Consider the following 13,553-nt stretch of genomic DNA (forward strand, 5'->3'; position numbering starts at 1 on the left):
TGCAGGCTTTGGCTTCTGTGGCCTAAGGGATTCAGGTCTGTAAGATGGGGGGTGCTGGGCAAACCTGCATGCCCGTATGTAGTATAGCAGCTGGAAAATAAGGATCGGGTATGAGAATACACAAAGAACAGCTCCAGCAAGGATGCTCTCACCTTGCTGCATCTCATTCCCACCTGCCAGCACACCAACCAACCACCTCTAGGCAGTTTAGATATAATTTATTTGTCTTGGTCTTTCTTCTTTCTTTGCATAGGCATAAATTACAATCTGTTGATTAAAAAATACAGTGAACAAAACAGTGCAGCATTTGCAGCAGGCTACAGCATTAAGTACATCCTCCTGCCTGTAACAGTCCGTGGGCGCAGGGCAGGTCTGTAACACTGCAATGGGGCAAAATGAGAGCGAGGGGGGAGAACAGAAGGGACTGCAGTGAAGAGCAACTCTCCAGCCCTGTGGTTATGGCATTTCCTCCAGCAGATGGACAGCCCTGCTACAGAGGGGAGCTGCATTTCCACTCTGTTTCTCATTCAGATAAACACAGGACAGGTCTGGGTGCTCAGCACCGTCACTGCTCGCAGGCAGCTGCAGCCAAGCTTAAAATAACTCAGGCTGCGGATGCCAAAAGTTGAAGCTCTGTGCTCAATATAAGAGCAAATCTATTCCTCTCCCCCCAGTGCCCTGGCAGCAGCCCTGTGCGGCCATTTTAAGTGACTGGAGATGGGGATAGCATCACCCCGATCCCCTGGGGCTGACAGCCCTGTGCCCTTCTCTTTGCCCCTTGCCTCTCCCAGGGCAGGGATCAGTGCTCAGCGCCTGGGAGGCAGATGCCAGCATCCTACCCTACAGGGCACAAATGCCACGCGCAAGCCCTGCAGCTTATATTATTACTTGCCAACTAAACGCAAGACAAATGTGGTGGTTAGAAACACTACTCCAGAGCGTAAGCTGAGCTGTAAACTGAGGGTGGGGGGGGGGGGGAAGGGGCCTGTGGGGCCCAGCAAGCTTCCTCCACCCCATGGCCCACCCCACAAACCGGATGGGAGAAATGGTACCCAGGACATCAGCTCCCAGCAGCAGCTGCCTCTATACACACGTGCCAGTGGGAAAGTGAGCTCGGAGGACATCCTGCCAGCACCCAGTGCGGGGCCCTGTCCCCCAGCCCAGCTGTGCTCCTCTTATTGCAGCTTATCCTACAGCGTGTGCATCCTCGTGCCAAGCAAAGCTCTAGCCCCACTGCCAGGCGAAGGCGCTGGCTCCAGTGGTATCACGTCACAGCTCCACCTCCACGTAAGTAGAAATTGCATGGAAAAAGTATTTCCGTCGTTAATATAAAAAATAAAAATCCCCGACACCCTCATTGGAAAACAGTCCGACCCCGTAAAAAAAAAAACAACCAACAGAGCAAACCCAAAGGGGGAAGCAGGCGAGGTTTGAACGCAGCATCCTCAAGCTTAGCAAGCAGGACAGGCAGCCTCAGGCATGGGGAACCTGAGCAGCACTGGGACCCAACACGGCTGCTGGGCCAAAGTGAGCAGACCCCAGCCCAGGAGTGGCTTTGCAGCCCACACCTGCCCCATTTCTCCCCTCCTGCTGCCCCCAAACCTTTACCTCCACCATACTTAGTTAATACTGTCTTATTTATGTCCCCTCTGCCTGCCCAGCATGGAAGGGGTTGAGGTCCTTAAGATCTTGAGAAACAGGGAGGGGAGCACGATGCAGCACAGTGCCCCAGCGCATCATGGAGTTCCCTCCATCCCAGCAGTGGGAAGGTTATATGTGCCACCAGAAAGGGGACAGCGCGGCCCCAATAGGAAAAAAAAATGAACTTCAGAAGTGTCCGAAACGCACCGAGAGCCACCCGCGTGGTGGGATGTCCTCGCCTCACCCCTCTGCAGGCAAAAAGTCCTCTCCTCTGCAAGCAGCAGCAGCGCAGGGCGAAGGGCAGTGCAGCCTCCCACATCCCAGGACGGCCCTGTCTGGCAGCAGGGGGGGGTCAGAGCGCTGGCTCCCCGTGCACGCGGAAGCGGTAGATGCAGGTGTACTCCGGGTGACCCCAGTTGCTCAGCACGCGCAGCTCCACCAGCTGGAAGGTGCCCACGTCGTCACCCTTGAGGACAGGAGAGATGTGTCACAGAACCATGGCATGGCTGGGTTGGAAGGGATCTCTGGGTCCAGCGGGTCACCCGGGGTCATGCCCAGGTGGGTGCTGGAGATCTCCATGGAGAAGATATGTGGGGATGGGCAGGCAAGAGGGCCTCCCATTGAAAGGCTCAAGGTGGACATCAGCCCCACTTCACAGGCTGAATGCCCTGAGAACAGAGGGATACCATGACCTCCCCACATCCAACACCATCGCCCAACTTCCTGCTCCAACAACACCGCTGTGCCTCACCTCGAAGTAGAATGTTTGGATGGGGTCACCATCCTGGTTGTAGGTGAAGTGCCCCAGGAGAAGGCCCTCCTCCTCTCGCTCCTCTTTCAGGCCCTGCAGGGAACAGAAGAGACAGGGATGATCGGGATGGGGAATGGGGGCCACAAAGGTGCATCCCACCCTCCAGCAACCCACTACAACCCTACTCACGTAGACAGAGAAGTCCTTAGGGGCACTGGGGATAGTTCCCTGGGGTGACAGTGCTTTGGGGACATGCTCCAGTGTCACGGCTGTGGGCCGGATGAGGCTGGACAGGCGGATGACAGCAAAGCCCTGGGAGCCACGGAAGGCCCAGCAGTTCCCAGGGTTGACGTCTGGCTACGTGCACAGAAAAGGAATGCCAGCTCTTAGGTAGCAGCAGCAACATTATCACCATCAGCACCGTTTTTCCTCCCAGCCACTACACCCAGCATGAGCTCTGCATCACCCCAGGGCTCTCAACCCAACTCTCAGCACCCACCTGCAGGATGACGCGTGGGGACTGCGAGTGGTACCACAGAGGGATCCCAAACAAGCTCAGCAGTGCTGTCTTTGTCTCATAGGTTTCAGAGCAGCGGGTGTTGATGACGCTGGCCCCTGGTACAGGGAGAGGAGCACAGGGGTAAAGCAGAGTGCCAGCACTGCCTGGCTGCCCCCAGCTCACCCCCCTGCCACCTACCTGCTGACTCGAGGGCGTAGTCGACCATCCCTACGCGGTCCTCACTGTAGCGCTTCAGTGCTTGGTCCACGATGAGGTGCACTTGCTGTGGGGGTAAAGATGGGTTTGGTCACAGCTATGGGGCCCTGTGCCCACCTCCAGCCCATGGAGTTGGGGCCCTTCTCACGGGACAGGCAGTGATGAATCACTGCGGCAAAAAGGAGCAGGCGTGCGCTCGGCTGCAAAGCCTCATTAGAGGCTGCTAAAAATACCCGGGACAAGAAGTGCTGTGCAAGGAAGGGGCAGCGCCTGGGCTGGCTGGGCTCACCCTTCCCAGTGCTGATGGATGAGGAGGGGGACAAGGACCGGGCCCAAGGCCACATGGTGCCCCCAGAGCTGATCCTAAAGCTCAGTGTCCCAATGCTACCACGTGCACTAGAGCCCATACAGGGTGAGGGGACTGCCAGTCCTGTACGATCCCTCCCTCTCTCCACAGGGAGCTGCCAGCAAATATTTCCAAAGCAAACAGGCTCATTTTTTCCTCCGCTGTCATCCTGCTGCAACGTTTTGCCCCAAATGACTCAGCATTGCTGCTAGGGACAGGACAAACAAGATGGCTCTGGTTGTTTGCAAGCTCCATGGAATCCCCACCCATGTCCCCAGGGCTCGGCCACCACTCACCTCTTCTGTCACCCCTCCAGCTCCCCCCTGCCGCAGGGCCACACCAATGCTGTCCCGTGCTGCCAGCCCACGTTCCTCCCGCATTTGGGTGAGGATCCGGAGCTCCAGGGCACGCAGCTCCTCCTGTAAGTCCTCCCGCTGCAGCAGCAGCCCAGCCCTGCCGTCATCCTGCCGCGACTGTGCCAGGAAGCGGCTGATCCATGCTGGCATCTGCGCTTCCACCTGGAAGTGTGGCACGGGGCTCAGCTGTAGGGCAGGGACCCACACCTCTGCCTCAAAAGAGGCCTCAGGTGAGGGTAAGGGTCCCTAAAAGGGAGGACATCCTGGACTTACATCAGCCCGCGTTGCCTTGATCTGCTCCAGCACGGCCTCCAGGTGCTTGCTCATGGCCTCCTGCTCCGAGTGCAGCCCTCCCAGCTCCTTCCTCAGTGCTGTCACCTCCTGTTGCAGCTCCCCCATCGCCCGCTGCCAACGGCCCTGCAGCTCCTCCTGCACCGACCTGTGCCACCAGCGCAATGAGAAATGCCGCCAAGCACAACCAAATACCCCAAAACGCCAGGCTGAGGCCTACCCCACCCTAAGCTCCAGCCCCGCAGTGGGGTTTCTCCCCACACTAAGCATCATTACCTCTGCCACTCTGCATTCAGATCCCGAAGCCGGGCCTCCATCTCCTGCCAGCACAGAAACACAAGAATCAACACAAGAGCTGCCCACCATCCCCAAGGGCCCCCACAGGGCGCACATCCCTCACCTGCGAGGCCTGCACCATCTTCCCCAGACGTCTGTCCATATCAGCCTGCAGCTGCTTCCGCAGGGCATCCAGCTCACCCTGCGAGGCAAGGATGAGATGGGCACATCAGAACCCACCCCACTGCATCCCCATGCCTGCACCATCCTGCTCCCCTCACCTGCAGGTGCCCAGTCATGTCGCTGCGCAGACGCTCCTCCATGTTGGCCTGGCGGCGCCCCAGCAGCCCCTCCAGCAGGCCCAGCATGTCTCCTGTGGGTGGGGATTCACCCCCGGCCACCCCCAGTTCCCAGCGTGACACCGCAGCCTCCAGCGCCTCAAAACGCTTCTCCAGGGCCTGGAAGCGGGTCAGGAGATGCTGCTCCCCCCGCAGCCCCTGTGATGGGAAAGAGAACACCATGCAGCCGCCCCTGCACCTTGTGGGCCTATGTGGGTGGCTGTGCCCCATTACTGCTTCCCCTCCCTCTATCTTTAGGATGAACCAAACCTTAGGGGCTGCACCCACTGGCACAGAGCACCCTTGAGTGCCCGGCCCCAGCCATCCCACCCCAAAGGCAACCAGTTTGTACCTGGTCCAGTGCAGTCACGTCCTGTGCCCCAGACACATCGGAGGAGGAGAGCTGTCCTGCTCCCCACCATGAGAAGATGGGGAGGCTGTGTGCTGACAGGCCATACGGGTACAGGTACCATGCTCCTGGGCACACGGGGGATGAGATGGTTCAACAGTGAGATGGTGATGGGAGACAGGAGCCACAAGCACTGAGCTCACCATCATCCCATCCTGGGTACAGCATGGGGACGATGGCTCTCCAGCCCCGTGTCGCACTGGGATGAGGGGGTAGTAGATGGGCTCACCATAGGTGACTGCAGCAAGGAGCAGGAGGAGCAGCAGCAACCACAGGGACTTCTTCAGCCGCGGGTAGCGCCTGCAGAGTGGGGAAGAAAGAGGGCTAAGGGCTGTGTTCTGCAGTGGTGGGATGCTCATAGGGCTGGGGTCCCACTCACCTGGACAGGGGGACACGCTGCAGCTGGGGAGCCCTTCCAGTGACATGGTGCCAGGCGGTGGCTATACCGGACAGGAGCCATCCCACAAATCGGGCTGGGGGAGGACAAGCAGGCTCAGAGGGACCCCAGGACATCCCCTCTGCCTCCAGGGCTGCTCTCTAAAGGAAGACAACCCATGCGTGCAGCATCCCCATCCCTCCCTGCCTTAGACTTGCAAGATGTGGAAGACGCCAACTGCTACATGGTCAACAGCGAGCAGGCATGCGAGCAAAGCAGCCCCATAGGACAACAACCTCCACAAGGGCACGGGAGAAGCGTGCAGAGGAGAGAAAGCCCTTTCCACCAAGGTCCTCACTCACCTGGTGCAGTGAACACCTGCCAGAGGAAGGAGCCAACCCTGGAGGCAGCAGTCCTCAGCCCTGACCCTGAGCTGCTGTGGGCAGAGTAGAGCTGACCTGGAGGGAGATAAGGACAACAGGTAACAGCTTCGAGTTGTGTCATGGGAAGTTCAGGTGGGACATAAGGAAAAAACTCTTCTCAGTAAGAGCGGTGCTGCAGTGGCACAGGCTGCCCAGGGAGGTGGTGCAGTCACCGTCCCTGGAGGTGTTCCAGAGCCGTGTGGATGTGGCACTGAGGGACGTGGTCAGTGGGCATGGTGGGGATGGGCTGATGGTTGACCAGATAAGCTTAGAGGTGTTCCCCAACCTTAATGATTCTGGAATTCTATGTGAGAGGAGACATGGGATGGAAGCCACATCCCTGGGTTTGATATAGGGGCTGTCACTCTGCGGTCCCATGGATGTGTCCTCAGCATCCCACCACCGCACTCCTACCTGCATAGTCATCTTCTGAGGAGTACCCAGAGGAGGAGGCGTAGGTGTCATAAGTCCGGCTCTCCAGCAGCCCGTTGACTTTGCTGGACTCCGTGTCCCCTGTATCCCTTCTCCTCCTGGTGGGGAGCTCCCTGCCTGCTTACCCGCCCCAAAAAACCCCATAGAAACAGCTCAGAGAACAGCCACTCCAAAACAACCGTGATGCCCCGAGGGGTCGAGGTGACGGATGCCACAGGTGTGCAGGCTCACCCCAGTAAGTGCTGCCATCCAGGGCATCATCCAGCGCGGCCAGCCCCCGGCTGCCCCCCAGGTAGGACTCGCTCACCAAGGACTCGCTGTAGTATGAGGTCTGTGTGCTGGGGCCGGGTGACGGCCGCTTGGTGCCGCTTGATTTCCTCCTCGCCGCCGTCCTGCCGGGGGTGGAGGTGGGGATGAGAAGCAGGCGGTGGGAGTCACGCAGCGGATGCACGGCTACGATGCCGGCCCCGGGGCGGGGAGGATGCTCGGCACGGCGGAACCGCCGCTTTGCGACACCCCGAAAGGTGGGGAGCCCCCGGCCCCGCTTCCGCCTGCACCGCTGCGGTTTTCCGGCACGGCGCTCTCAGCGCTTCCCTCCCTGCCGCCCATTGGGCCCAAAGCTGTTGGGTACCAAAAGCCTCATACCCCCATACCCCCCCCCCCACGTCCCCGCGGTACCCCCGAACCTGGCGGTGCTCCCCAGCAGGGAGCTGGGGCCGTCCTCATCCTCTGCATAGAGGCGCGAGGTGACCAGGCGCTGACTGCGGCGCGACATGGCGGGGGACCGCGGCTCACCTGGGGGGCACACGGGGGGGCACAGTGTCATCGGGGGCAGCCACACTCGGGGACACCCCCAAGGCCCCCCGTGCCCCCATAGGACCAACCCGAGCGCACCCGGGGGCACCTGTTCCCGGGGCAGTGACAGCTGCACTGTCCCTTCACGCCGTCCCCCCACGCGGGTCCACGCAGCCCCACGACCGAGACGCGAGCGGGACTCCTCCCACCCCACCCAGCACCCCCATGCCACAAGACCCCTTCACTCCCACAGCCCCCATACGCACCCCCGACCCCTCCATTCCCCCCCGGCACCCACCGCAGAGCCGAGGACAGCCGCGGAGCAGCAGCAGCGGCAGCTCACCCCCCTCCGCCCACACCGCTCCTCTCCCTTTTGTTTTGCAAGACACAGCCCCCCCCGCTCCTCCTCCTCCTCCTTCCCCCCCGGCTCCCGCCCCGCCCCAATGCTCCGCCCCAATGCTCGGGGGGGTTCGGGGGGGTCCCACGAGGCGCAGCGCAGCGCTCGCAGTGTCCCCGGGTGCTGCGCGCTCTGTGCGCCTTTGTCTGCTATTCTAACCCCCCCCCCCCCCCCCCCTTTTTTTTTTCTCTCTTTTAAGTTCTTGGTTTTTTTGTCCCTTGTTTCTTTGTTTCGTTTCTTTTCTCTTCTCCTTCCAGCCCATTAATTCTAGCCTCAATCTCCACTTGCCGTTCCCAGGCCCCGCTGCCTTCCCCCCCCCCGCCCCCTTCCCCATAGCTCATTAGCGACCAACTCGCCCAATTTGCTGCTCCCTGCACCGTGTCCTGGAGATACCTCGTGCCCCACAGCCAACCCGGGGCCACCCATCCCCACATGGGGCACGAAGCCCCCATGGTACAGCACCTGTCCCGGCTGACGCAAACCCACCACGGATTAACCCCGGCCAGGATTAGGGGATAAGCCGGGCGCCGGGCGCTATATATGGTGCTGGGCCCGGTGTGGATCCCAGAGCCACCTCTGCGGGAGGGACCTGGAGCCCGCTGGGATTTTGGGGTGGGTGTGGGAAGAGCGTGGGCAGGGATGAGCAGTGCCGGTTGGGTGAGACATGGGGAAGCTTACCAACGGCACCATCAACACCGGGCTGCGGGCTGGGGAAAGGCTGGAAAGGGACTGACTTTGCAGGAAAGGGGACTGACCTTTTGCACAGGACAAGGGGGAATGGCTTTAAACTAAAAGAGAGGAGATTTAGGTTAAGTCCTGCGTGGAAATACATTACTCAGAGAGCGGTGAGGCACTGGCACAAGTGCCCAGAGAGCTGTGGGTGCCCCATGCCTGGGGGTTTGAGGCCAGGTTGGATGGGGCCCTGGGCAGCCTGGGCTGGTGGGTGGCAGCCCTGCCCACAGCATGGGGGGGGACTGGGTGGGCTTTGAAGTCTATTCCGTAACCAACCATCCTGTGATGCTATGAAGATTCCTCCTCTCATTACAGAAGGGTTTGGAGGGATGGCCATCCCAGCGTACCACGTGAATCTGAGACTGGAAAAACAGCCCCGCTGGCCGGGATCCCAAATCATGTTTTCTCCACGAGGCCGACCTATTTATTTAAATAAGGCGCGCACCTGCCCATCTCCCCTTGCATCATCCAGGTGCCAACATGCAACACCTTGCGCTCAGAGCTCTTCCCAGGGTGACAACTGCCATCGCACCACGTCACCATCCCCATGTCACGGCCACGGCCCTATGTTATCCACCAGCACCTGGTGGGGCTGTGCTGCCGTGGCCAGGCAGCGTCCCACAGCCGCCAGCACCTTGCCCAGGCGCCGGTCCAGTGCCTGCAGGTGGGGCTCGGCCAGGACGGGTGCCAGGCGGTCGGCAGCCAGTGCTTCCCGCAGCAGCTCACTGAGGCGGTAGGGCTCAGTGGCCAGCAGCCGCAGCCGCAGGTAGGTGGACTTCTTGATGCTGCCAAAGGGGAGGACGAAGCTTGGCATCGAGGTAGGTTTTCCGCAATGGGAACGTGGATGGTGGGAGCTGCTTACCTGCAGCACTGCTGGAGCGGGGCCAGGATGGACATCTCGTCACGAGAGTGCGTGCCGAAGCTGCGGGAGAAACCCAAGGGTTGGCATCAGGGGGGCATATAGCATCACCCTGCACTGGCTCTCATTTTGACTCTTGGCATCCCTCAGCCCCAGCTCTGCCCATTGAGGGTGGCTGGGTGCTCCCCTCTGCCCTACCCGCGGCCGTTGTCCAGGTGAAGCAAGAAGGTGTCGTTCCCAAATTTCTCAAAGGTCTCATAGTGGTGCCGGTCCATGTTGCCTGGAAAGGTGAGGAGAGGGTGGCAGCAGTGGAATGCTGGGATGGAGACCCACATGGCCCCATGCCAACTCCTGCACAATGTCATCCTGCGCTGAGTTTTGGCAGGAGACAAGCACCCCAACATCATCACAGTACAGGCAGCTGCACTCATGTCCCTATTCATTGCAGGAGAGTTGGACTAGACGACCTTTAAGGGTCCTTTCCAACTCAAACAATTCTACAACTCGATGTACGCAGCATGCCTCTGGTCCTCCAGCCCCAAACATGCCATCAGGTGGGGACCATGCCATGGGGACAAGCAGGCGAAGTGCCTCCATGGTGCAAAGCCTGACCATTGCCTTTGCCATCATGGAAAGTGAGGAAAAACTGGAGGGATGCCCTCACCCATGAGGAAATCAAGCACTGCCATGTCAATGAGGTCGAGGAGGCGATGACCACTGTCATAGGGCGGTGTCCGGCGCACCTTGGTGCAGTAGTTGGGGTCCAGCTCCCACCTGGATGGACAGTGGGACAAGAGTGACCACAGGGCCACCTGGGCAGCCCTCCTGTGCCCCTTGAATCCCCTTGTGTCCCCCCATGTCCCAGCTCACTCAGCCTTCTTGCTCTTGTGGTAGGAGCGGCGCCAGGGGCTGCGCCAGGAGCGGCGCTTGGCCAGAGCTTTGTCGGGCAGCAGGGCCGCCATGGAGCCCTCCAGCTGGTCTGGCTTGCCGCACAGAGCGTGCTCGGTGGAGCAGTAGTAGGAGCACTCCCCGTAGAAGCAGACGTTGCCCGCTGGCATGGGGGACAAAGCACAGGCTGATGACTGAACAAGAAGCAGATGAAGCTACTCACCATGCCACATGCATAAAGCAATAGCATGGTGACTCTTCTTGAGAACTGCCTCCATGGATGGGGATGGTGGCAACTGGAGTCATCCCCAGATGGGTGCCTGCCCTTGTGTGACAGCCAAAGGGTGGCAAGAGCTCACCTGGGGAGATGAAGAAAGTCTTGGCCAGTTTCTTGTCAGTTGTGATGTCCCGGATTTCCTTTGTTATATTCACCAAGCGACCAGAAACCGGTGGGATTCGTCGGAAATCCAGGATTCTAAAACACAAAACTAAGCAGAGTTTCTTGCCAATGGAGCCATTTGTTTTTGTGCACTGCATTACTATAAGCACCATGAGATGCAGGTGTCCTTGCAATAGAGGAGGAAGAGGTGGCTGAAGGAGCCATTTCTTGGCCAGGGTTGGATGTGAGGTTTGCTGGGAGGCTGCAGGCCTCAGAGGGAAGATTTTTGGTCATGCTCCCCACCAAGCACAGGGAAGCCCCCCTGGGCTGAGGCCCCTTTTTGGGTGCTGGCCACATGAGAACTCACCTGTCCAGGTGAAAGGCTGCAATCTCCGCATTGTGCCGCTCAAAGTCTGAGAAGTAGAAGAAGTCAGCGGGGGTCTCCTGGTCCCTGCTCTGCCTGAGAAGATTTGGGGAGAGCAGGGATGGTGGCCAAAGAATGGATCACCTCCTGCTTGTTCCCAAACCACCCTCTGTGCTGTGTCCCTGGTGCCACCCGAGACACGACCAGGCTCAGGTGTACCCTGCTGTGTGGTGTGGCCTCAAATCCCACTGGGACGAGGGCTGGGAAGTGGTTCTCATGGATCATCTTCTCTTTCCCACCACTGGAGGTCACTACCCCATCACAAGCTGCACCAAGCCTGATGCCAGCAGTAGGGGAAGGGGCCCCGGCACTGGGGCTGAAGTCAAGCTCTACTCACTTCATGGGTTTGAAGAGGGCCTGTCCGTAGTTCGGGAATGTCATAATGAGCTTCAGCTGGGTACCGCCAGACTTCTGCACTGGAAGGGGGCACACAAGGGTGACTGGGGCTGGTGGGGAGGCCAATGGGATAGGGGCATGGGCAGGGGTGAGTACCCGAGCTGATGATCTTCATGGTGGCCAGGTCCTTCAGGAGGATGTGCATCAGGGGGTCCCTGCGTGGATACAGCTCATAGCGGTTGATGCCAACGTGGAACTTGAGCCAGGTGGGGTAGGTGTCGTAGGCTGTCTTCCCTGTCGGGAGGACCATCTCGGCTTTACTGCTGCTGACCCTGGAGCCCAACAGCCACCACCACCCCAACAACAACATTTAGTTGGGATGGGGCCTTGTTCCCAGGCCCTTCCAGCACAAGGCCTGGGTGGTGGTGGAAGCCCCTGGCGCAGGTCCCCTTGGCAGCTGATGGCCACCCTTGCGTCCCCCACAGAAAGTCCCCATGGTCTCCCAGCTGGGCCTCCATTTCCAGCTGACCTCACCCCAGGGGATCAGCTCCCAGGTGAGCAATCAGCTATGCACAGTTAGAGGGAGACAGCAGACATCCATAAAAGAATGCTTCCCAGCAGCATCCTGAGCTCCCACCTGCAACTGGCTCCCCCTGGCCAGGCCCATGGCACCTCCTGACCTCCCTGAACTGGGGCTATCTAGTCCCCTCATCTCAGTATTGTCACCTCTGGAAGGTGTGCTTTCCATAAAGAATCTGCTGCATATTACCCCTGGTATCTCCATTAATACCTTCCCTTCTAATTAGATGTTAGTAGTGCAGGGACAAAAATAGGCACCCGGCAGTGGTGAGCTCACCACCCAGCAGAGCCTAAAGAGGTCAGAAAGTGCCCTGAGAAACACGGGACTGCCGCGGCCTCGTGTTGAGAGCCAGCTGACATCTGGGGTTTTGCATTTCCAACAAGAGATGGGTGAGAGAGGGGGATAAAACTGGTCAGAAGTCTGGAGTGGGGAGTTCCCAGAAATTTACAGGCAGAGCCCAGTGCTGGGTAAGGAGAGGAGGAGATGACCTCCAAGATATCACACATAACAGTGTGAATAATTCAGGCCTCCCCTTGGACTTCACCATGTGCCACACGGGCAGGAGGCTCCCTGCAGCTCCCCAGGGCAGCAGCCTGGAAACGGGGCTGAGATAAGATCTGAGGCACTGGGGCCATGCAGGTGGGATGCTGAGCCAAGCAAGGAAATTGTTTGCTCCCTGCCATTTGTTCCCTCAAGCACTTCCACACATTCCCCCAGCCCAGCCCACTCCTCACCATTCATCGCTCCCACTGCTCTGTAGGCTGAATTTTTCCATGGGGTTGATGACGAACAGCTTGTCTTTGTCCTTCACCTCCGGCAACGGGATATTATAAAGAGGATGCTCAAAGAGCGCGGCCAGCTTGGATCCCCTGTCCCATGCTGGATGGACGTCTCCATGCTGGTGCCGTATCCCTGTGTCCCCATCCTTTCCCCGTGGGTCTGCTCCCTGAGGCCGGGAGCTTTTCTCCAAGGAACTGTTGCTGCCACTGAAGTCCTGGAGGATGCGCAGGCTCAGCTTTTTGTGGCTGGCCTGCAAAGGGCCACCGCCTGCGGGGGTACCCAAGGCTTTTAGTGCTTTTGCATCGCAGCTCCGGAGCCTGCAAGTTGCAGGGAGAGCCAAGTCCATCATTACGTGCAGCAGGAGGGCCAGGAGCAGCAGCAGGAGGAGGAGGACTTTAAACTTCCTTTGGATAAGTGTCTGCAGCTGGCACCGCATCCTTCCTTGCCAAGGGGCAGGCACCCACATGGGGCAAAAAGAGTCAATGCATCCACTGCCCCGTTTCTCCTCTGCTCAGAAATCAGGGAGAGCTGTCCTGCATCTAAAACATGGTAGCAAAAAGCAGTGCTGTGGAAAGACCCTGGTGGTGGGACAGAGAGATTGGTAGGAGCTGCAGCAGGATTTATAAGGGATGAGCCAGCAATGCCAAGGTTAGCATGAACAGGGCAAGCTCCAAATCAATAGCTGTGGGTGGGTCGGGGACAGAGACACTCACAGATAACGCGTACACTGGCAATGAAACAGGTGCCCTGCACTGTTCCATCTCTCTGGGCTTCTTCCTGCCCAGCTCACATTGCTTCCACTCCTTGTTTGCACACCTCTGCCCTGCTCCCCAGCTCCATCCTATCTGCTGGGTTTCCACCATGATTATATCTATACACTCGTCATCCAGTTTTGCTCCAATTGCTCAGTCAGGGCAATGTTACCACCTCTCCATCTATTCAAGGATGCTTGTATGCAACTGCCCATCAGTGGGTAAAAGAAAAGCTGGAGCAGTTTTACCCTTTTTAATCTCCCAAAGGATGCAAAGGA

The 13,553-nt window shown here is 58.9% G+C and overlaps 2 protein-coding genes across 5 annotated transcripts; both read right to left on the reverse strand.

The window, feature by feature from the left end:
- Positions 1-201: 201 nt before the first annotated feature.
- Positions 202-7,571, reverse strand: SUN2 (Sad1 and UNC84 domain containing 2). Of its 2 annotated transcripts, none has more exons than XM_015863306.3 (18): positions 7,447-7,571; positions 7,040-7,148; positions 6,585-6,745; positions 6,336-6,470; positions 5,862-5,957; positions 5,503-5,596; positions 5,353-5,423; positions 5,067-5,191; positions 4,658-4,873; positions 4,501-4,578; positions 4,377-4,420; positions 4,083-4,248; positions 3,750-3,971; positions 3,090-3,174; positions 2,892-3,007; positions 2,582-2,749; positions 2,393-2,485; positions 202-2,107 (listed from the first exon to the last, which is right to left on the reverse strand). In XM_015863306.3, the coding sequence occupies exons 2-18, from the start codon at positions 7,126-7,128 to the stop codon at positions 1,994-1,996; spliced, it is 2,073 nt and encodes a 690-aa protein (XP_015718792.2). In that variant the 5' UTR covers positions 7,129-7,148; positions 7,447-7,571; the 3' UTR covers positions 202-1,993. The 2 variants fall into 2 exon arrangements, with proteins under 2 accessions (XP_015718792.2, XP_085375966.1); XM_085519840.1 differs by lacking the exon at positions 7,447-7,571 and adding an exon at positions 7,238-7,346.
- Positions 7,572-8,673: 1,102 nt separating this feature from the next.
- Positions 8,674-13,285, reverse strand: LOC107314278 (extracellular serine/threonine protein kinase FAM20C-like). 3 transcript variants are annotated; one of them, XM_015863365.3, is made up of 10 exons: positions 12,478-13,285; positions 11,320-11,495; positions 11,165-11,243; positions 10,771-10,863; positions 10,384-10,499; positions 10,007-10,187; positions 9,801-9,910; positions 9,335-9,416; positions 9,140-9,199; positions 8,674-9,062 (listed from the first exon to the last, which is right to left on the reverse strand). In XM_015863365.3, the coding sequence occupies exons 1-10, from the start codon at positions 12,987-12,989 to the stop codon at positions 8,828-8,830; spliced, it is 1,644 nt and encodes a 547-aa protein (XP_015718851.2). In that variant the 5' UTR covers positions 12,990-13,285; the 3' UTR covers positions 8,674-8,827. The 3 variants fall into 3 exon arrangements, with proteins under 3 accessions (XP_015718851.2, XP_085376025.1, XP_085376029.1); XM_085519899.1 differs by having other exon boundaries at positions 11,320-11,457; positions 12,478-12,616; XM_085519903.1 differs by lacking the exon at positions 12,478-13,285 and having other exon boundaries at positions 11,165-11,238; positions 11,320-11,457.
- Positions 13,286-13,553: the final 268 nt, after the last annotated feature.

Source organism: Coturnix japonica, chromosome 1 (assembly GCF_054131305.1).
Source record: "Coturnix japonica strain WE chromosome 1, WE-NBRP24, whole genome shotgun sequence".
NCBI lineage: Eukaryota > Metazoa > Chordata > Aves > Galliformes > Phasianidae > Coturnix > Coturnix japonica.

Excerpts from the sequence above, each read along its gene's own strand:
- SUN2 (XM_015863306.3), bottom strand. The coding sequence starts at position 7,128 with ATGTCGCGCCGCAGTCAGCGCCTGGTCACCTCGCGCCTCTATGCAGAG. Across the intron at positions 4,249-4,376 it reads CTGAATGCAGAGTGGCAGAG|GTCGGTGCAGGAGGAGCTGC; the intron begins GTAATGATGCTT and ends CTGGTGGCACAG. Across the intron at positions 3,008-3,089 it reads CTACGCCCTCGAGTCAGCAG|GGGCCAGCGTCATCAACACC; the intron begins GTAGGTGGCAGG and ends TCCCTGTACCAG.
- LOC107314278 (XM_015863365.3), bottom strand. The coding sequence starts at position 12,989 with ATGTGGGTGCCTGCCCCTTGGCAAGGAAGGATGCGGTGCCAGCTGCAG. Across the intron at positions 11,496-12,477 it reads AGCAGTGGGAGCGATGAATG|GGTCAGCAGCAGTAAAGCCG; the intron begins GTGAGGAGTGGG and ends GTTGGGCTCCAG. Across the intron at positions 9,417-9,800 it reads AGTGCTTGATTTCCTCATGG|GCAACATGGACCGGCACCAC; the intron begins GTGAGGGCATCC and ends TCACCTTTCCAG.